This window comes from Xyrauchen texanus, chromosome 10 (assembly GCF_025860055.1).
Source record: "Xyrauchen texanus isolate HMW12.3.18 chromosome 10, RBS_HiC_50CHRs, whole genome shotgun sequence".
NCBI lineage: Eukaryota > Metazoa > Chordata > Actinopteri > Cypriniformes > Catostomidae > Xyrauchen > Xyrauchen texanus.
This window is the reverse complement of record NC_068285.1, coordinates 8,855,946-8,877,956: the sequence shown is the minus strand read 5'-3', so window position 1 is coordinate 8,877,956 and position 22,011 is coordinate 8,855,946. Positions and strand designations below refer to the sequence as shown.

The 22,011-nt window shown below is 39.3% G+C and overlaps 1 protein-coding gene across 15 annotated transcripts in view; it reads right to left on the bottom strand.

Moving 5' to 3' along the window:
* Positions 1-22,011, bottom strand: part of LOC127650388 (focal adhesion kinase 1-like) — a 110,073-nt gene that overhangs the window by 30,168 nt on the left and 57,894 nt on the right. For 8 of the 15 annotated variants that reach the window (XM_052135787.1, XM_052135786.1, XM_052135789.1 and 5 more), the window contains 13 exons: positions 19,639-19,726; positions 15,953-16,032; positions 15,804-15,866; positions 14,876-14,930; positions 8,530-8,670; positions 8,148-8,225; positions 7,837-7,944; positions 6,466-6,583; positions 6,150-6,180; positions 5,701-5,765; positions 4,522-4,611; positions 3,520-3,537; positions 64-120 (listed from right to left, as the gene is read on the bottom strand). In XM_052135787.1, the coding sequence (XP_051991747.1) occupies positions 64-120; positions 3,520-3,537; positions 4,522-4,611; positions 5,701-5,765; positions 6,150-6,180; positions 6,466-6,583; positions 7,837-7,944; positions 8,148-8,225; positions 8,530-8,670; positions 14,876-14,930; positions 15,804-15,866; positions 15,953-16,032; positions 19,639-19,726 (992 nt within the window). The remainder of the gene's footprint in view (positions 1-63; positions 121-3,519; positions 3,538-4,521; positions 4,612-5,700; positions 5,766-6,149; positions 6,181-6,465; positions 6,584-7,836; positions 7,945-8,147; positions 8,226-8,529; positions 8,671-14,875; positions 14,931-15,803; positions 15,867-15,952; positions 16,033-19,638; positions 19,727-22,011) is intronic. The other 7 variants (XM_052135793.1, XM_052135795.1, XM_052135800.1 and 4 more) reach the window with 3 other exon arrangements.

Genomic DNA, 22,011 nt, shown 5'->3' with positions numbered 1-22,011 from the left:
CTGGATCCCGTGCAGACGGCAGTCAAGCACACTTCATATATAGCACGAGGCAAGGGTACTTACTGGACGGCATGGTGTAGGTGTCTTCTTCATCTATGATTTCAGCGTAGTCGTCTGTTTCTGCAGGATAGATAGGCAGGCAGTGGTCAGTTTTACACACATGCAGGCCAAATAACACCCACTCAGCCACTACACACACACACACACACACACACACACACTAAACACACATAACCTTCCACTACAGAAACTGGAGAGGAAAATAAGCGACTGAATCAGCCAAGTAACTCCTCAAAGACAAATACACACAAACTCAAGTGCACTTCTCTCTTTTAAACTCTCTGAACTCATTCTGTGCAACTCTGTGTATCTGTTTAACTGGCCAATCAAAGAATCCCACTGTCAATCTAACTGGCCAATCAGAGAACCCCACTGTCAATTTAACTGGCCAATCAGAGAACGCCTCTGTCAATCTAACCGGTCAATCAGAGAACGCCTCTGTCAATCTAACTGGCCAATCAGAGAACCCCACTGTCAATCTAACTGGCCAATCAGAGAACGCCTCTGTCAATCTAACCGGCCAATCAGAGAACCCCACTGTCAATCTAACTGGCCAATCAGAGAACTCCTCTGTCAATCTAACCGGTCAATCAGAGAACGCCTCTGTCAATCTAACTGGCCAATCAGAGAACGCATCTGTCAATCTAACCGGCCAATCAGAGAACGCCACTGTCAATCTAACTGGCCAATCAGAGAACGCCTCTGTCAATCTAACCGGCCAATCAGAGAACCCCTCTGTCAATCTAACTGGTCAATCAGAGGACGCCTCTGTCAATCTAACCGGTCAATCAGAGAACCCCACTGTCAATCTAACTGGCCAATCAGAGAACGCCACTGTCAATCTAACTGGCCAATCAGAGAACGCCTCTGTCAATCTAACCGGTCAATCAGAGAACTCCTCTGTCAATCTAACCGGTCAATCAGAGAACCCCACTGTCAATCTAACCGGTCAATCAGAGAACCCCACTGTCAATCTAACCGGTCAATCAGAGAACGCCTCTGTCAATCTAACCGGTCAATCAGAGAACTCCTCTGTCAATCTAACTGGTCAATCAGAGAACTCCTCTGTCAATCTAACCGGTCAATCAGAGAACCCCACTGTCAATCTAACCGGTCAATCAGAGAACTCCTCTGTCAATCTAACCGGTCAATCAGAGAACCCCACTGTCAATCTAACCGGTCAATCAGAGAACTCCTCTGTCAATCTAACTGGTCAATCAGAGAACCCCACTGTCAATCTAACCGGTCAATCAGAGAACCCCACTGTCAATCTAACCGGTCAATCAGAGAACCCCACTGTCAATCTAACCGGTCAATCAGAGAACCCCACTGTCAATCTAACTGGTCAATCAGAGAACCCCACTGTCAATCTAACTGGTCAATCAGAGAACCCCACTGTCAATCTAACCGGTCAATCAGAGAACCCCACTGTCAATCTAACTGGCCAATCAGAGAACGCCACTGTCAATCTAACTGGCCAATCAGAGAACGCCTCTGTCAATCTAACCGGTCAATCAGAGAACTCCTCTGTCAATCTAACCGGTCAATCAGAGAACCCCACTGTCAATCTAACCGGTCAATCAGAGAACCCCACTGTCAATCTAACTGGTCAATCAGAGAACGCCTCTGTCAATCTAACCGGTCAATCAGAGAACTCCTCTGTCAATCTAACCGGTCAATCAGAGAACTCCTCTGTCAATCTAACCGGTCAATCAGAGAACCCCACTGTCAATCTAACCGGTCAATCAGAGAACCCCACTGTCAATCTAACTGGTCAATCAGAGAACCCCACTGTCAATCTAACCGGTCAATCAGAGAACCCCACTGTCAATCTAACCGGTCAATCAGAGAACCCCACTGTCAATCTAACCGGTCAATCAGAGAACCCCACTGTCAATCTAACTGGTCAATCAGAGAACCCCACTGTCAATCTAACTGGTCAATCAGAGAACCCCACTGTCAATCTAACCGGTCAATCAGAGAACCCCACTGTCAATCTAACCGGTCAATCAGAGAACGCCACTGTCAATCTAACTGGCCAATCAGAGAACTCTGCCGTCAATCTAACCGGTCAATCAATGAACCCTGATGTCACTCTAACAGGTCAATCAGAGAGCATTTGTGTGGTTGTGCTAAAGGGAGACAAGGAAGGAAGTGACGACTCCGTCTTCTGCAAAGCAGGGGATTTCTTGCTGTTGAGCAGACTTCTCTAAATAATACAGCGCAACATTGAATGCCCTCTTTTTCATCATTACATGTTTTTCACATTCATTTTCCCATAGTGATTTCATAAAACCCTTCATAAATGAGTTGTAAGCCATGAACCACAACATTACAAACATTTGAAAATCAGACAACAAGACACATGTAGCATCTTTAATGAGCGAATGGACTACACTCCCATGAAGCATTGCGAATGATGTAATCGAATTAAAAACAATGGAAAAATATTTAGCTATTCATTTAAAGATGTTGATTATAAACGTAAGAATCAATATATTTAAAGCATATTGCAAAATATTCATATATATGCAAATAAAGTAGTTTGAGAGTGTAGGGAGAGCAATTCGATTGTGTCATTCATAGTGCATTATGGGAGTGGTTGGTCGCTGCAGAGCTCTCTTGGCGCACTTTGTCAATCTACAGGATTATGGGTAGTGTAGTTCTTCACCACAATTTACGTTATTAAACATGTTTTTTGTTGTTGTTGATTTTCTCCCCAATTTGGAATGCACAATTCCCAATGCGCTCTAGGTCCTCGTGGTGGTGTGGTGACTCGCCTTGTGTGGCGGAGGACGAATCTCAGTTGTCTCCGCGTCTGAGACCGTCAATCCGCGCATCTTATCACGTGGCTTGTTGAGCGTGTTATGGCGGAGACCTAGTGCGTGTGGAGGCTTCACACTATTCTCCGTGGCATCCACACACAACTCACCACGCGCCCCACCGAGAGCGAGAACCACATTATAGCAACCACGAGGAGGTTACCCCATGTGACTCTTCCCTTCCTAGCAACCGGGCCAATTTGGTTGCTTAGGAAGCCTGACTGGAGTCACTCAGCATGCCCTGGATTTGAACTCATGACTCCAGGGGTGGTATTCAGCTTTTACTCGCTGTGCTTCAACAGAAGCATATGCCACTGATTAACAGCCTCAGAGCTCACGGTAGGTCTGTCTTTAAAGGTTTATAAGTTAACGTTAAAAATCAGTTAGTCTATGGAGAAAATGAATGCAATTTTTACTTCCAGAAGCAGACTGTTGCACTCTATTTGGCCTTTAATGAATGCAGAGAGAAAAGAGACAGAATGCACTCCAAGCGAAGTACCTTAAATCTACATACAGCTACACTCTACACAAGACTGTCTATCCAAACAGCTTTCAAACATTCACACCCACACACAGGAGAACGTTAGTTATAGATCACAGGAAAGATATAAAGTCAATATTATTAGTCACACATTACCATCACCACTTAGATCTTCTGCAGGTCCCAACAGAGCATGCAAAAGAGGAGAGAATGAGAGAGTTTGAAGGTTTGAGACAGGAGGAGATGAAGAACAGTGTAAATTCAATGGTTTTCGTCATCCTCACAGCTTGTGAAGTAAATATGTGTTTTGTTCATGCTGTGTTTTGAGGCTGGAGTCATTAATGTGGATTATATCGGGAATGTGTGGGATCAGATTCAATGTGGACGTGGAGACCGATCAGACTAAATCACTGCGTTTGTAAATGAAAACTCTCTGAATATTATTGGGGGCAGGTATTTAACTTTTTATCTATATCTGAGCATAATCAGCAAGAAATGTCATTTCATCACAAACTCTAATTTATAATGATCATAATAATTATCATAATATTATAATAATGATATTATAATTATAATAACTACATACGTTTTTAATTATAATATACACGTATATTATATAATTAATTGATAGACATTATCTATACTTTATAATTATAATAATACAATAATTAATAATTAAATAAATTATAATTATACTATATATAATTTTTTTAATATTCATATATTAATTATAATTTATATATAATTAATTTTATGTCAACTAAAGAGAATAAAGTCTATTTATTTTACTTAATATTACACCATTCTCAGCACTGTCATGCAAAATAATTATAAATTAATTTGTTAAGTACAACTTAATTAAATGTTGATTTTAAATCAAAATCTGATTTTTCTGCATTACAATAACAAGAACTGGGCCAGGTTAATAATAGTCCTAAAATATGCTTAATTTCCTTATTAAATTATGTGTTAATTTTTGTTGTTTGTTGTTGTAATAATCATAGCTCCGCCCACAGTGACAGCTCATTGGTTCAAAATCCAATGAAAAAGAAATCCATTGGTTTGGCTGCGCAGAATTTCATGCAGAACAAATCTAAAGCAGGTAAGAGCTAGTGTGTTAGGATGCACACACACAAACACACGGGACACAACATGTACCCTTAGGAGGAGACTCGTGTGAACAGAGGACAAACGGAAGGAGAAAGTGACAAGCTTTTGTAGTTTTCGCGGGCGTCTGAACCACAGAGTCTTCAGTGAAGAACGACAGATGGAGAGAGAGAAAGAGAAGCAAGGAAATATGGCAAGAGAAATGGAACAAACATATTTATCTTCCAGTCCTTGTGGCAAAACATTTCAGCTTGATTCATGAATGGTTACACCATGATATCTAACTTACTTTTACACAAGTTAGATTCCTATTGAATTTGTTTATTTAGTGTGTGTGTGTGTGTGTGTGTGTGTGTTCTCTCAGGTACTGGTCTGACCTCTTCAAGTGACGTTAATAGATTAAGCTGAAAATCTCAAACGTAAAAGCCCACCATTAAAGTTATTAACCGTCAGTAGCGATTGAGATCTGACCTACAATCAGCCAGAAACATTCATGGGCTGAGTTATTCCAAACATCTCAAAAAGTGATGATCCTCTTTATATGCACAAGTCTACTGTATGTAAATCAAACGCCTGGGACCCCAATCAGCCTGATGTGGCGACGGACTTGATGATGTCGGTCAGCGGGAAGGACTCCAAGGAGCGTGCAGTCTTTAAACCAATTCCCGGGTTTCGGCACCAATGTAAAGGGGTTAAAAGGGAAAGGAGGCGGCGAGAACCAGCTTGAAGGTGTAACTCATAATTTAATAGTGAATTTAAAGCAATAGCTCTCTCTCTCTCGAACTGCCGTCTCCGGTCGCCTTTATCCCTCGCTCGCCTCATCAGGCTGATTGGGGTCCGGCCATTCCGGCATGGCCCCGCCCTCCTCCGCGCTACATATACATATATATATATATATTCTGAAGCAAATAATGAAATTTGGGACTTGATTTAGTCCATCGAGATTTGAAAACCGAGTTATGATATTATTACTTAATATTGTTTTTCCCTGCCGACGTGACCTTGGCAAAGTCAGCCGATAAGAACAGTTGTTTAAGACACAGAGCAAGTTATTACATCTTGATGAAAGATAATAAAGACATTTATTTGTCCTTTGGAAAAATGTGCACAGATATGGTGCTCAATAAAATCCAGAATGTCCATTAGGAAAGTAAACTGGGTCCATTTTATGTTGACTGTGATACATGGATGGACATGGTTGTATCTAATGCATCTCATCTGGTGTCTTACCTGACACAGAAATGGCACGAACTCCTGCTCGAATTCCCTCAAGGCGTTTCTCATTGTTGGCAAGTCTGTGGAGGAACATTGATTATTCTGCAAGCGTTGAGGACTTGTTAAGTTACAATTTTGACCCACTGAGGTCAGTGTGAGAATTATATAATGACTCTCATGGAGTCAAATTGTTTAAAGGAATTTCTATAGACAATTCTCAGGCCTGACTCCATTCATGTTCATCTCGAGCAATAAACATTGTTTTAAAAATGCTCAGAAATGCTAATTATGTGAGACGTACAATTAAAACTGTTGAGTCATTTTTAAACCCCATATATTTGATTTGACCACTCCCTTTAGAGGGGATCAACCCTGTAGTTAAGGAATGTTCTGTCTGACATCTGAGTATTGAGGAGAGGCGTTCAATATCTCAGGAATGGAAATGAAGTAAACAGACGACTTACTTTGGAATGGATGGTAGAGCTCTCTCGCCCTCTGTTGGACAGATAAAGACATAACATCACATAGGGGACATAACAAGACATAACATTACGTTTAATGTTTCACTACAAGCATTCACTACAATAAAAGTAGACCAAAGGGGTATTTTAATTCATTAGCTTTCTATTTGTGTCTCATTAAGTGTATTGCAACACAGCTGGGTTGTTTTGTACAAGATTTTCTACTCAAATTATTCCATTATTGGAAATTCTGTGGTTTACTGGGTTTCCCAGTCATATTAAAAGCATCCCGTAATGTACCAATGTGAGGAAGGTGCACCTTTCTGAGGTCTGATGATGAAGGACTGGGTGACGGCATTGAGCAGTCGACAGTAGCCGTCGATGAGGTCAGCCATGTTCTCAGCGGTGGAGAAGGATGGTGTGCTGATCGTAAGAGGCTGCGGGCAAAAAACAGAAACAAAGAGCGATTAAGAATGAGACATTATCAACAACACCAGTAGGGATGCTCCGATCGATAGGCCACCGATGACAGAGATCCTGATTAAAAAGCTGAAATGATCAGGATTGGCCGATCAGGTGACAAGAAGATCGCTTCCAAATTCTTTCAAGACACACCCACACACACTGCTGAAGACACACCTCCAAATTCTTTCAAACACACCCACACACTGCTGAAGACACGCCTCCAAATGCTTTCAGACACACCCCCACACACATGCTGAAGACACGCCTCCAAATGCTTTCAGACACACCCCCACACACAGCTAAAGACACGCCTCCAAATGCTTTCAGACACACCCACAGCTCAAGACATGCCTCCAAATGCTTAGACACACCCCCACACACAGCTGAAGACACGCCTCCAAATGCTTTCAGACACACCCACACACAGCTGAAGACATGCCTCCAAATGCTTAGACACACCCCCACACACAGCTGAAGACACACCTCCAAATGCTTTCAGACACACCCACACACAGCTGAAGACATGCCTCCAAATGCTTAGACACACCCCCACACACTGCTGAAGACATGCCTCCAAATGCTTAGACACACCCCCACACACAGCTGAAGACATGCCTCCAAATGCTTTCAGACACACCCACACACAGCTGAAGACATGCCTCCAAATGCTTAGACACACCCCCACACACAGCTAAAGACACGCCTACAAATGCTTTCAGACACACCCACACACTGCTGAAGACATGCCTCCAAATTCTTTCAGACACACCCACACACTGCTGAAGACACACCTCCAAATGCTTTCAGACACACACCCACACACTGCTGAAGACACACCTCCAAATGCTTTCAGACACACCCACACACTGCTGAAGACATGCCTCCAAATGCTTTCAGACACACACCTACACACAGCTGAAGACACGCCTCCAAATGCTTACAGACACACCCCTACACACAGCTGAAGACACGCCTCGAAATGCTTGCTCAAAATTCACGATCGTGTGGATTTATATTGACTATTTCGCCTTGAGAGTGTATGTGTGACCACGCCATAAGAACAGGACTGAGGTGTATTATCTCCCTGCTGAGTCGACTCACAAATTAAACACTTCCAACAGTATCTTCAAATGGATTTGACTTGCTATTGAGCCAAAACCCCATCACATGCCAACAGACAGGCAGAGGCAGATATACTTGAATCAGGAAATATGGTGATGTTTACCTCAGCGGCTCCTGCCACGTCCAGCTGTAACACACCCTTCCTGTCTTTCTCCTCCACACATGAGTACTGGATACACTGCACCTGTGTGAAGTTAGCCAGGTGTGTCGGCTGAAAGAGAGGATGAATACACAGGTGATGATTCACATTTCTCTTTTTGAAATCTACTGTGAGTCAAGTCTCCAGTGCACATCACGTGCGAGCACTATTTGGTTCCATTGCGGATAGGATGCTGCCTTAGAAGTCAGCTGCCTATGTAGGCAGTGGACCGCATGACAACAGATCTAGAGTGTTTAAATGTTAATATATCTCACCGTTGAGCCCTTGTCTGTCAGGTAGCTGATTCCCTCCTCTGGTCCAATAGCAAGATCTACTGATATCACCCAACTCGACTGAGAGACAAAGATGCACAGAGAGCTGTGTGTCAATGACAGAATTTCATAACCAACTTTAGGATTTATTTAAGGAATATTTCACCCTAAAATGAAAATTCTGTCATCAATTATTCAGTATTGGGCAGTATGTTAGGTGTTACTCTCACCTTCATAACAACATGAAGGTGAGAGTAAATGATGCCAGAATGTTCATTTTTAGTTAAAAGTTATATACATCAGTAAATGTAATTCCTCCAATGGCCAATAGAGGGCACCAGTAGGCTGGACATTGCAGTCGGGCCATTTGCAGGAACTGTCTTACCCCCAGAGCACATCGAAAGTACTCTTTGTCGAATCTGTATACGGGTGCCAGGATTTCAAAAAACTTCAGAATGCTTTGCTCGTCGTTCAGGTTGGCGAACTGTTTAAATGATTGCTGGATCTGTTTTCTTAGAGTTTTGGCCTGAAACACAAAGAAAGAGAGAGAGTGAGCAGTGTTACTGTACATCTCACAAACTGAATCAGTGAAACACTCATCCAATACAACGTTTTTAAGCTTTAAAAATATTTCAAATAACTTGCAAAGGTGTTTTGGGTGGTTGCTATGATATTGTGAGTGGTTGCTAGGGTGTTCTGCGTGGGTGCTAGGGTGTTTAGGTGGTTGCTAGGGTGTTTAGGTGGTTGCTTAAGTGTTCTAGGTGGGTGCTAGGGTGTTTAGGTGGTTGCTAGGGTGTTTAGGTGGTTGCTTAAGTGTTCTAGGTGGGTGCTAGGGTGTTTAGGTGGTTGCTTAAGTGTTCTAGGTGGGTGCTAGGGTGTTTAGGTGGTTGCTTGAGTGTTCTAGGTGGTTGCTAGTGTGTTTTTGGAGGTTGCTATTTTTTTGTGAGTGGTTTCTATGGTGTTAAAGTGGTTGCCTGTGTGTTCTGGGTGGTTGCTAGGGTGTTTAGGTGGTTGCCTGTGTGTTCTGGGTGGTTGATATGGTGTTTTGAATGGTTGCTATTGTGTTGTGAGTGGTTGCTAGGGTGTACTGGGTCATTGCTATGGTGTTTAGGTGATTGGTGGTGTGTTCAGGTGGTTGCTATGGTATTCTAGGTGCTTGTTAAGGTGTTCTGGTTGGTTGCTATGGTGTACTGGGTGGTTATTAGTGAGTACTAGGTGGTTGCTAGAGTGTTTAGGTAGTTGCTGATGTGTTCTGGGTGGTTGCTAAGGTGATTAGGTGGTTGCCTGTGTATTCTGGGTGGTTGCTAGTGTGTTTAGGTGGTTGCCTGTGTGTTCTGGGTGGTTGATATGGTGTTTTGAATGGTTGCTATTGTGTTGTGAGTGGTTGCTAGGGTGTACTGGGTCATTGCTATGGTGTTTAGGTGATTGGTGGTGTGTTAAGGGTGGTTGCTATGTTGTTCTAGGTGCTTGTTAAGGTGTTCTGGTTGGTTGCTATGGTGTACTGGGTGGTTATTAGTGAGTACTATGTGGTTGCTAGGGTGTTTAGGTAGTTGCTGATGTGTTCTGGGTGGTTGCTAGGGTGATTAGGTTGTTGCTGATGTGTTCTGGGTGGTTGCTAAGGTGTTCTTGGTGGTTGCAAGTGTGTTCTGGGTGGTCGTTATGGTGTACTGGGTGGTTACAAAGGGGGTAATGGGTGATTACTAGGGTGTACTGGGTGGTTGCTAGGGTGTTTAAGTGGTTGCTGGTGTGTTCTGGGTGGTTGCTAGGGTGTTCTGAGAGGTTGCTATGGTGTTCTGGGTGGTTACTAGGGTATTCTGGGTGGTTGCTAGGGTGTTTAAGTGGTTGTTAGAATGCTCAGCATGGTTGCTTACTGGTCCAAATTATAAGGGGCCATTATTTGCACCCTTAAATGCCGTTTTACAGTTGTTGTGCTGCATCTCGTTCAGGATCACCCTGTTTTTTTAACCTGCATCAAGTTAAAAAGAGCTTGTGTTCTGTTCTATCTGGTGCGCTTTGTTTATCTTTTTTAGCGCAAGGTTGATACATGCAGAAATGACTTTACATATGCAGATCTTGAACTAACAGCACATTAGATCTTTCCAGTAGCACATTTCAGGGATATCTGTCTGTAATCTGGGTTTATGGGTGAGATTACAGTATTCCAGGCACAAATACACACAGATAATATCAGATACGCTGGAACATGTGATCGGTCACTTCAGAGGGGCGATCCACCCTTCCTGACTGGATGTGCCACCCAGTATCTGCCCTTACATCTGTGGAGGAATAATGGGAAAGGTCTCACGGAAGAAACACAGGGTGAAATGTGTCTTTATATAAAGCCTGAAAACTGAGCCCCTAAAAATCTTCAAATGATCATTCAATGCTCTTTATTACATAATACTCGAAGTATCAGAAAGTCATTTTATGCAAAAGTAATGAGTGAGTAATGATTTCATAAATTTCATTTTTGTGTGCACTGTTCCTTTAAGAGTCCTTTGCTCTGAAAGCAAACAATACAGACTATTTAAAATGTCCCATTCGTGCAGACCTTCCACTCAATCACGGCTGAATTTGACTGATGTCACCGTCCAGTGCTGCGGTCAGTGTGACAGATGGCCGTGCAGATCATTGAACCCCGTTTTAACTCAATCATATGAGCTGTGCTCTATAAAGCGGGAAAGCTCTTCATCAGGATCAATTCTTCAAAACAACATTTTTAGGAATTGCACGGATTAACAGTTATAATCCACCTAAATGAACATCTGATGATCTCCAATAGAGAAAGTGTGTGTGTGTGTGTGTGTGTGTGTGTGTGTGAGTACTTGCTATAGATTAGAGACACATTTGTCCCCAGAAGTGAGTTAAATATTAATTTAATTTGAAAAAACAATGCAAAAATAAAATAAATGTTTTTTTAATTCTAAAAATGCATTGATTGTCTTGTGCACAGTGCTTGTGACATTCATGAATTTTGTCATCAGGACAGTACGTGCGGACTATCCTCCTTCAGCCAAGTTTTTCAAGACAAGTGGACAGTTTGCATCCTTGCACATCATCTGCACACACGCCTAACGTTCACTGTGCTAAAGAGTATTACGAAGCGGACATATGAGTGCATGTGGGTCGATGCATCTGTATGGGCTCATGGTTAAAAGACCATGAAGAATACCCTTGCCTTTATAGTAACAGTCTATAGCAATTATAATTACATATATAAATACAACAGAAGTCTATGGTATGTCTTCATTTAGATAGCTTGGTAAATGTCTGTGTGTGTGATTGTGCAGGTACTTAGCAACAGTAAAGGGAAAAATGTTCCTTCTCCCTCTCCCTTTGAGGACATTTCGGAACATTCTCAGTTGGAAAATAGCTTCATAAATAAAGCAAATAATGTTTTTTAAAAATCTAAAAATGCAAAAACTTTTCTTTCAGGGTTTGGGTTAGTCTACATAGTAATTAGTCTAATTATAATTAGCTTTATATGAAAAACAACTTGTCATAAGTCTATGGTATGTACCCATTTACAATGTAAAGGTGTGTGTGTGTGTACACATATTTATTTAGGCTGGCACTATTTCATATTAACTATTAATAGTTGGCAATATTTGGATTAATAGGTAATTAATATTAATATTAGGCACCATTTGGATTAATAGGTCATTAATATTAATATTAGGCACTATTGGGATTAATAGGTCATTAATATTAATAATTGGTACTATTTGGATTAATAGGTCATTAATATTAATAGTTGGCACTATTTGGATTAATAGGTCATTAATATTAATATTAATAGTTGGCACTATTTGGATTAATAGGTCATTAATATTAATATTAATAGTTGGCACTATTTGGATTAATAGGTCATTAATATTAATATTAATAGTTGGCACTATTTGGATTAATAGGTCATTAATATTAATATTAATAGTTGGCACTATTTGGATTAATAGGTCATTAATATTAATATTAATAGTTGGCACTATTTGGATTAATAGGTCATTAATATTAATATTAATAGTTGGCACTATTTGGATTAATAGGTCATTAATATTAATATTAATAGTTGGCACTATTTGGATTAATAGGTAATTAATATTAATATTAATAGTTGGCACTATTTGGATTAATAGGTCATTAATATTAATATTAGGCACTATTTGGATTAATAGGTCATTAATATTAATAGTTGGCACTATTTGGATTAATAGGTCATTAATATTAATAGTTGGCACTATTTGGATTAATAGGTCATTAATATTAATATTAATAGTTGGCACTATTTGGATTAATAGGTCATTAATATTAATATTAATAGTTGGCACTATTTGGATTAATAGGTCATTATATAATATTAATAGTTGGCACTATTTGGATTAATAGGTCATTAATATTAATATTAATAGTTGGCACTATTTGGATTAATAGGTCATTAATATTAATATTAATAGTTGGCACTATTTGGATTAATAGGTCATTAATATTAATATTAATAGTTGGCACTATTTGGATTAATAGGTCATTAATATTAATATTAATAGTTGGCACTATTTGGATTAATAGGTCATTAATATTAATATTTGGCACTATTTGGATTAATAGGTCATTAATATTAATATATAGTTGGCACTATTTGGATTAATAGGTCATTAATATTAATATTAATAGTTGTCACTATTTGGATTAATAGGTCATTAATATTAATATTAGGCACTATTGGGATTAATAGGTCATTAATATTAATATTAATAGTTGGCACTATTTGGATTAATAGGTCATTAATATTAATATTAATATTTGGCACTATTTGGATTAATAGGTAATTAATATTAATATTAATATTTGGCACCATTTGGATTAATAGGTCATTAATATTAATATTAATATTTGGCACCATTTGGATTAATAGGTCATTAATATTAATATTAGGCACTATTGGGATTAATAGGTCATTAATATTAATATTAATAGTTGGCACTATTTGGATTAATAGGTCATTAATATTAATATTAATATTTGGCACCATTTGGATTAATAGGTCATTAATATTAATATTAGGCACTATTGGGATTAATAGGTCATTAATATTAATATTAATATTTGGCACCATTTGGATTAATAGGTCATTAATATTAATATTAGGCACTATTGGGATTAATAGGTCATTAATATTAATATTAATAGTTGGCACTATTTGGATTAATAGGTCATTAATATTAATAGTTGCCACTATTTGGATTAATAGGTCATTAATATTAATATTAATAGTTGGCAATATTTGGATTAATAGGTAATTAATATTAATATTAATAGTTGGCACTATTTGGATTAATAGGTCATTAATATTAATATTAATAGTTGGCAATATTTGGATTAATAGGTAATTAATATTAATAGTTGGCACTATTTGGATTAATAGGTCATTAATATTAGGCACTATTTTGATTAATAGGTAATTCATATTAATGATTAAGTATTAATATTTGGCACTATTTGGATTAATAGGTAATTAATATTAATATTAATAGTTGGCACTATTTGGATTAATAGGTAATTAATATTAATAGTTGGCACTATTTTGATTAATAGGTAATTCATATTAATGATTAAGTATTAATATTTGGCACTATTTGGATTAATAGGTCATTAATATTAATATTTGGCACTATTTGGATTAATAGGTAGTTCATATTAATAGTTGGCACCATTTGGATTAATAGGTCATTAATATTAATATTTGGCACTATTTGGATTAATAGGTCTTTAATATTAATATTTGGCACTATTTGGATTAATAGGTCATTAATATTAATATTTGGCACTATTTGGATTAATAGGTAGTTCATATTAATATTTGGCACTATTTGGATTAATAGGTCATTAATATTAATATTTGGCACTATTTGGATTAATAGGTAGTTCATATTAATAGTTGGCACCATTTGGATTAATAGGTCTTTAATATTAATAGTTGGTACTATTTGGATTAATACAAAAAAAATAAAAAAATAAAAAGGAGTGAATTTTTTTGGTGTGTTTCAGTAATGAGATAAATAGTTTATTAAAAATATTTGGTGAATAATTCTTAGTTTTTTTTTAGAGCTTCTACTAAATGCTGGCACGTAAAGTTCAAACCCAATTTGTATTATTATTCAAAATATTCCACAGATTTCTGGCTTTTTAGTGTATTTTATGGTAATGTATATTTTTCTGGACATGCTTCAGAAAATGTTTCCAAAACTGTGGAAATAGATGTTAAAATATGTCTTGATTTTTCTTTTTCCAATGATTTCAGGCTCCTTTTCATGTTCCAAAAGAAAAGAAAAAATTCGCTAATTTAAAAAAAACAAAAACAAGTGTGATCTCAATGAACCCACTATTTCAGGAGTTGGGGGAGTGGGGTAGATATCTGTGACAGTAAAATTACACCTCTTCCCCGCCCACCTGCCCACACACACACGCTTAAGGAAGACCCTTAAGGTCAAAGGACAACCCCAGTTTTTAACAGAGCATCTGGCTGTGGGGTGTGATTGTGTCTCAATAAGAGCGGGGTCACCAAACAATTCTTCTCCCAGCTGCACACGCACACACACACACACACACACACACACACACACAGGCATCACTATTACTTCTGTTCATACTTCAGGTTAGTGATTAGAAGAAACCCCATACTGTCCTGCACCGTGTGTGCACATGAATGATCTTGAATGATCCAGACTTCTCACCTTAACCGATTCCAATAAACTTTTGGGGAAGAATCGTCTGAGTCCAACATCTTTCCTGTGAAAACAAAATGATTGCAAATGTAAAGACACGGAGATGATTTCGTCATGTGTAGATGTTCATGAAGGCATCTTTGACACCACAAATGTATCTTTAGGAGGAAGATGTATTAAAAATACCTTTGCCAGAGACTTTAGATTTAAAGCCCAATATAATTCAATAATGATCATTTCATCATTTAAACTAAACGTGCATTCATTCAGCTTTGCTCAGCGCTCACTATCAGCCAACGCTGCAGGGCACCTCGTCAAAGCATTTCACCCATGTTTATAGCGTTCACTATCAGATTAAAGCCATAAGCCCTAATAAACCTTTACTTCAAGGTGGTAAACGACACATTCAACGGCCCCAAAAAAGCATTTAGACACTTGCTAAACACTTGCTGTTTGAATTTCATTGCATTAAACAACAAAATCTCTCAGAAATATCTCACTTTTCTGAACCACTTTTACTAAGACGTTCAGTCAGATGTGTCAAGGTGATTTTTAGTGAATGTCACTGTGACCGAAACTTGAAAATGTTGCCTTCAGAGACATTGTAACGCGGCAGGATGTTAACCAGGTGGTGTCTCCTTCCCCACAGCAGCTTTCTAAGGAGCTGTCACTCAGATGAAGGTTGCTTTGTGATTGTGTGCAGTCTCTGCACTGTCCTGCCCCCTAAGGGGCCAGTACACTGCTGTGTGTCAACGGGCAACTGGACGGAATGACCTGGAACTAATATACACACGTGTGTAAGTGGAGCGCGAGAGAAGTGGGGGTCGTGGCCAGCGTGTGTCTCCACAGAAAGTCTTGTCAGTGGATAATACACATTTTTTATGTTTTCAAGTATCTTTGTGAATTTTGAGTAAATAATAATCAAAAAAGGACTTACTCTAAAAGTTCGTAGTTGGATTTTTTATCCAGAGCGTTTCCTCTCATCTCTCTGTAGAATCTCCTGAACAGGGGAAAAACACAAACATCTTCATCACAGCCTCTGTGAGTTCTGCCGGTACAGATATTTCAACAGCAGTTTGAACAGACCTGATCTCAAGACAGCCCAACTTTAATGCGATTTCCTGCTCCACCTTATCTGCGATCTCTAACATGTAGTCATTCTTCACCTGTAGACAAACAATACAACAATTATAATAGAATAGAAAAATGTGGTCAGGGGGTAAATCATAATCAATAATAAAGATTTGACTCCAGCAGTTGAGGATTTCTGTTTTAAAGGAAGCTTGGAAGGAGGTTTGGGAGGAATGTTAAGGGAGAAAAAGAGTAAGTTTGGAAGAAAGGCAGAAGGTTAAGAAGGAAGACAGGAAAGAATGATGTTTGGAAGGATATAAGTATGAAAGGAAGGATGAAAGTAAGTAAAGAAGGAAGAAAGGAAAGAAGGAAAGAAGGAAGAAAGGAAAGAAGGATGGAAGGAAAGAAGGAAAGAAGGATGGATGGAAGGAAGAAAGAAAGAAAGGAAGGAAGGAAGGAAAGAAGGAAGGAAGGATGGAAGGATGGAAGGAACGAAGGAAAGAAGGATGGATGGAAGGAAAGAAAAAAGGATGGAAGGAAGGAAAGAAGGAAGGATGGAAGGAAGAAAGGAAGGATGGATGGAAGGAAGGAAAGAAAGAAGGATGGAAGGAAGGAACGAAGGAAGGATGGAAGGAAGAAAGGAAGGATGGAAGGAAAGAAGGATGGATGGAAGGAAAGAAGGAAGGAAGGATGGAAGGAACAAAGGAAGGAAGGAAAGAAGGATGGAAGGAAGGATGGAAGGAAAGAAGGATGGATGGAAGGAAAGAAGGAAGGATGGAAGGAACAAAGGAAGGAAGGAAAGAAGGATGGATGGAAGGAAGAAATAAAGAAAGGAAGGAAGGAAGGATGGAAGGAAAGAAGGATGGATGGAAGGAAAGAAGGAAGGAAGGATGGAAGGAACAAAGGAAGGAAGGAAAGAAAGATGGAAGGAAAGAAGGATGGATGGAAGGAAGAAAGAAAGAAAGAAAGAAAGGAAGGAAGGAAAGAAGGATGGATGGAAGGAACGAAGGAAGGATGGAAGGAAAGAAGGATGGATGGAAGGAAAGAAGGAAGGAAGGATGGAAGGAACAAAGGAAGGAAGGAAAGAAGGATGGATGGAAGGAAGAAATAAAGAAAGGAAGGAAGGATGGAAGGAAAGAAGGATGGATGGAAGGAAAGAAGGAAGGAAGGATGGAAGGAACAAAGGAAGGAAGGAAAGAAAGATGGAAGGAAAGAAGGATGGATGGAAGGAAGAAAGAAAGAAAGAAAGGAAGGAAGGAAAGAAGGATGGATGGAAGGAACGAAGGAAGGATGGAAGGAAAGAAGGATGGATGGAAGGAAAGAAAGAAGGATGGAAGGAAGGAACGAAGGAAGGATGGAAGGAAGAAAGGAAGGAAGGAAGGAAAGAAGGATGGATGGAAGGAAAGAAGGAAGGAAGGAACAAAGGAAGGAAGGAAGGAAAGAAGGATGGATGGAAGGAAAGAAGGATGGAAGGAAGAAAGAAAGAAAGGAAGGATGGAAGGAAAGAATGATGGATGGAAGGAAGAAAGAAAGAAAGGAAGGAAGGAAGGATGGAAGGAAAGAAGGATGGATGGAAGGAAAGAAGGAAGGAAGGATGGAAGGAACAAAGGAAGGAAAGAAGGATGGATGGAAGGAACGAAGGAAGGATGGAAGGAAAGAAGGATGGATGGAAGGATGGAAGAAAGGAAGAAAGAAAGAAAGAAAGGAAGGAACGAAGGAAGGATGGAAGGAAAGAAGGATGGATGGAAGGAAGAAAGGAAGGAAAGAAGGATGGAAGGAAGAAAGGAAGGATGGAAGGAAAGAAGGATGGATGGAAGAAAGGAAGAAAGAAAGGAAGGATGGAAGGAAAGAAGGATGGATGGAAGAAAGGAAGGAAGGAAGGGGGTTTGGGCAGGAAAAAAGAAAAGATGTTTGTGAGGAGGAGGAGGGCATGGCCGGACCGTGAGGATGCACGCCTGGCGCTGAGTTGCGGGAGAGAGATAAAGGAGAGTCCGGGGATGCCAGAAAGAGAGAGAGATTGTGTGTGTGCGTGTCTGTGTGTTATATGTTATGTTTAAGTTCCTCTGAGTCATTAAAATTTACGTTAGCCAGTCTCTGACTCCTCCTTTCCCATCCTTGAACAGTCTTACAATGGCTTAGAAGGAAGAAATAAAGTTTGGAAGTAAGGGAGGATGTAAGGAAGGCTGAGAGGAGGTTTGGAAGCAAGAAAGGAAGGAAAGAAGAAACACAGAAGGAAGGAAGGAAGAAAGAATGAAAGGATGGAAGTTAGGAAGTAAGAAAGGAAGGAAGGAGGATTTGGGCAGGAAAAAGGGAAAGACAGTTTCGAAGGAAGAAAGGAAGTTTGAAAGTAAGGAAGCAGGTTTGGAAGGAAGGAAGAAAGGATGGAAGGCTGAGAGGAGGTTTGGAAGCAAGAAAAGAAGGAAAGAAGAAAGACAGAAGGAAGGAAGGAGGCTTGGAAGGAAGACAGGAAAGAAGGATGTTTGGAAGGAAGGACGGAATGAAGGAAGAAAGGAAGGTAGAAAGAATGAAATGATGGAAATTAGGAAGTAAGAAAGGAAGAATGACAGAAGGAAGGAAGAAAGGAGGATTGGATGGAAGAAAGTAAGGAAGGAAGGATGGAAGGAAGGACGGAAGACAGAGAGGAGGTTTGGAAGCAAGAAAGGAAGGACGAAAGGAAGGAAGAAAGGAGGTTTGGAAGCAAGACAGGAAAGAAGGATGTTTGGAATGAAGGAAGGATGGAAAGAAGGAAGAAAGGAAGGTAGAAAGAATGAAAGGATGGAAGTTAGGAAGTAAGAAAGGAAGGAAGAAAGACAGAAGGAAGAAAGTAGGTTTGAAAGGAAGACAGGAAAGAATGATGCTTGGAAGGAAGGAAGGAAGGAAAGAAGACAGACAGAAGGAAGAAAGGAGGTTTGGAAGGAGAGAGAGAGAGAGAGAGCGAGAGAGACACAGAGAGAGAGACAGCAAGAGAGAGAGACACAGAGAGAGAGAGAGAGAGAGAGGCTGTTGTTGTCTGTGATGAATAACTGTTCAGAGAGCAGATGTCTGCAGTTTTATACAGAGACGCAGCACAAGGTGTTCTGCAGCACTTCTCACAAACAGTAAATCACTCTTCAGAACAATACATCACAGACTTCATCAGACGGCGTTTATACAATCTGCCTGATCCCAGCACAGTTACTGACGGCGAGCTGTAATGGCCGTCTATTGTCTACATGATGAACACGCTCTATAAAACTAATCCTGTAAACACTGCTCAATAAAACGAAGTCAGCTGGGACACGGCAAGGGAACACGGCAATAATCACAGAGGAATACTAGTGTACTATTTATTGAACACTGCACAGTATTCACTATACTGCCATTATTCCCACTAAAGGGTCAGTTTAACGATAACTGTAGTGTGCAACCTTGTTATGATGCATAAATGTCTTCCTTTTGGCAGTTTGATCAAATGAGTCAGGAAGTTTGTTTATCCAATGGATATGAAAGGTCAAGTCGAGCACATTACATTATGTAATACAGTATTCTGGTTGCATACTGCATAAGTAGTGAGTCATGCAGAATATAGATAGCAGGAATAATACGAGAAGTACGGTTAGGTGACTGTTAGGTGCATCTCAGACACACAGCGGTCGGATGAGCGGATGCAGAAATGCAGCATGGTGCAGCTGCAGATACACTGTGAGGTCACCTGCACCCACCTGCTGATAGAAATAGTTCAGTGTTGGGTTGTCTTCAGTGAACTGATGCAGGAAGCCCTTGGGCAGGTAACGGATCCTCAACTCATACCTGAAGGGACAGAAGACCATAACATAACATATATAAAACAGTTATGGTATAGTAGTATATATGGTTATAGTCATTTCCACTATTGTTATTACACTTTATATGATTTGTACAACTTCTACTATACACTAGGGCTGCACGATTATAGCACAAATCATAATTGTCGATTATTGCACTTGATATTGTAATCGCGATTATTAAATGTCCATTAAAATATTAAATTAGAGTGACGTCACAAAGTAAGCAACCGTGTGTTTCTTTGGAGTAGCACATTTCAATGGTGGATATGAGCTGCGCTCCAGTTTCTTTTAAGCATTATATTGTATTTTATATATTATATTTAGAGTAAGACCTTTGGTGGCGGGACAGGGGACCATTCATCCCGTTACATCTTCAACGGTGATCTTGTTCATGTAAGATCATCGTTTGATCATTTTTGGCAAATGAGTCTTATTAGAGCAGACGTGGTAACAATGACGGCGATTCCTGACATATGCAATTCAGGGACACTTAGAACAGTTCAGCCGAATTATTTAACACTATTTTGCACAAATCAAATTCACATTGGCTTACTTAATAACATGACAAAACAAAACTGTTCGAACGACGCGACAAACTCCCCATTACAATGACGCCGGTCACTCATGGCATGTTTGAGATCTGCATTTCGACGCGAGCTCAGTGACGCTCCGCACAATGTTCTACACTCTCACGAAAGTCTCGTTAAAAACAAAGCGGTCTAATCAGCATAATAAATCAATTATTTACACTACGTCTGTGCCGTGATTAGAACGGGAGCGTTTTAGTTTTGTCATGTTGCTTATTTGCAGTGTAACTTCTACGTTCAAAGCGAGCGGTGCAATGTGCAATGAATCCAAAATAATTACAAAGTGCTGCTCGCTCTCGTTCTACAGTTTATTTTCAAGTGTCAGGTGATGTTTCTTCAGTATTCATATTCGTGTGCTGCGCGAACAGAGCTAGAATATAAAGCTAGCATCGGGGCATTCAGACGGGTTAAAGCTTGCGCATTAGGATCAGTTGTCTTTACAGATAGGACGGAGGACTAATCTAAGCGGCTCTGATTGGCCACTGCCGTTTCATTGCTCATCAGACATGTCTGTGATTGGTTAGAATACTCAACCGCTGCAATCGATTAATTGTGCAGCCCGACTATACGCAATTAAACTGCACGTGATACAGTAATGCAATTAATTACTTAGTAATCAAATAGAAAAATATGAAGTCAAATAAACCAGTATTTGCATTAAATTAGTTGTTTGTAACTTTGTTTAGATTACTCTGTGCTTTATTTTCATTTTCTTACTCTTTATTACCAATAACATTTTTGTACGATGGTTATTTTAATTTATACTATTCTTATTTGACTTCATTGATAATATCAATTGTTTACTGCCTTATATTATTTTATTTGTAAATGCCAAAAAATCACACCAAAATGAAAGAAAATTAATCAAATATATTAACTGAGAAAAATAGGTGAAACAAGAGATTAATTGGTGTATTTAATGCTTCCTAAATAAGTCATATGAAGTAAAAAAATTAAATGATGGATACAATTACAAAAAGTTTCCTCTGCACTTCATTTTAATTTCATTTAATTACATTTTTGTATAATGGTTATTTTATGGTGATCTTTTTTAACATCACTTGTTTACATTTGCACTATTGTTATTGCACCTTTAATTATTCATTATGCATCATTTTAATTGTACACAGTTATGCTGCAAATGCTTTATCAATACAGCGGTACAGTTATTGTGATGCTAATAGAGCACAACAACCAAAAAACCAATGAAATGAGGAACATTACACACTGAAGTATTAAAGGGACCGGTGTGTGTTAGTGTGTCCCCGTCCAGATGTCTCCTCCACTTGATCCACCCTTTCCAAAAACCCCACCTAACTGTGTCAGCCTACAAACGACCCGAGTGCTCTCCATTGAGTGATGACAGCAGACATATCTCTACATAATCTCAACACTCAAAAGCAATCAATACTGCACGTGTTATCATTCAGAACATGCAGCTGAACGGCTACAGCGAGTCTGCAGACAAACGATCGATATTGAAATGAGCCAAAGACAATTCATCAAGATGACATCTCATAAAATAATAATTATTCTTTCCATGCGTCTACTCTCTGATCTCGGTTACAGTAGTTTACAAGACTCTCGTTTGAAGGGTGTGTTGGAGTGCTCGAGAGAAAATGATCCTTGAAAGTTTTTAATGACTTCCTGGAATTGATTCAGGAAATGATAAAATCTGAGG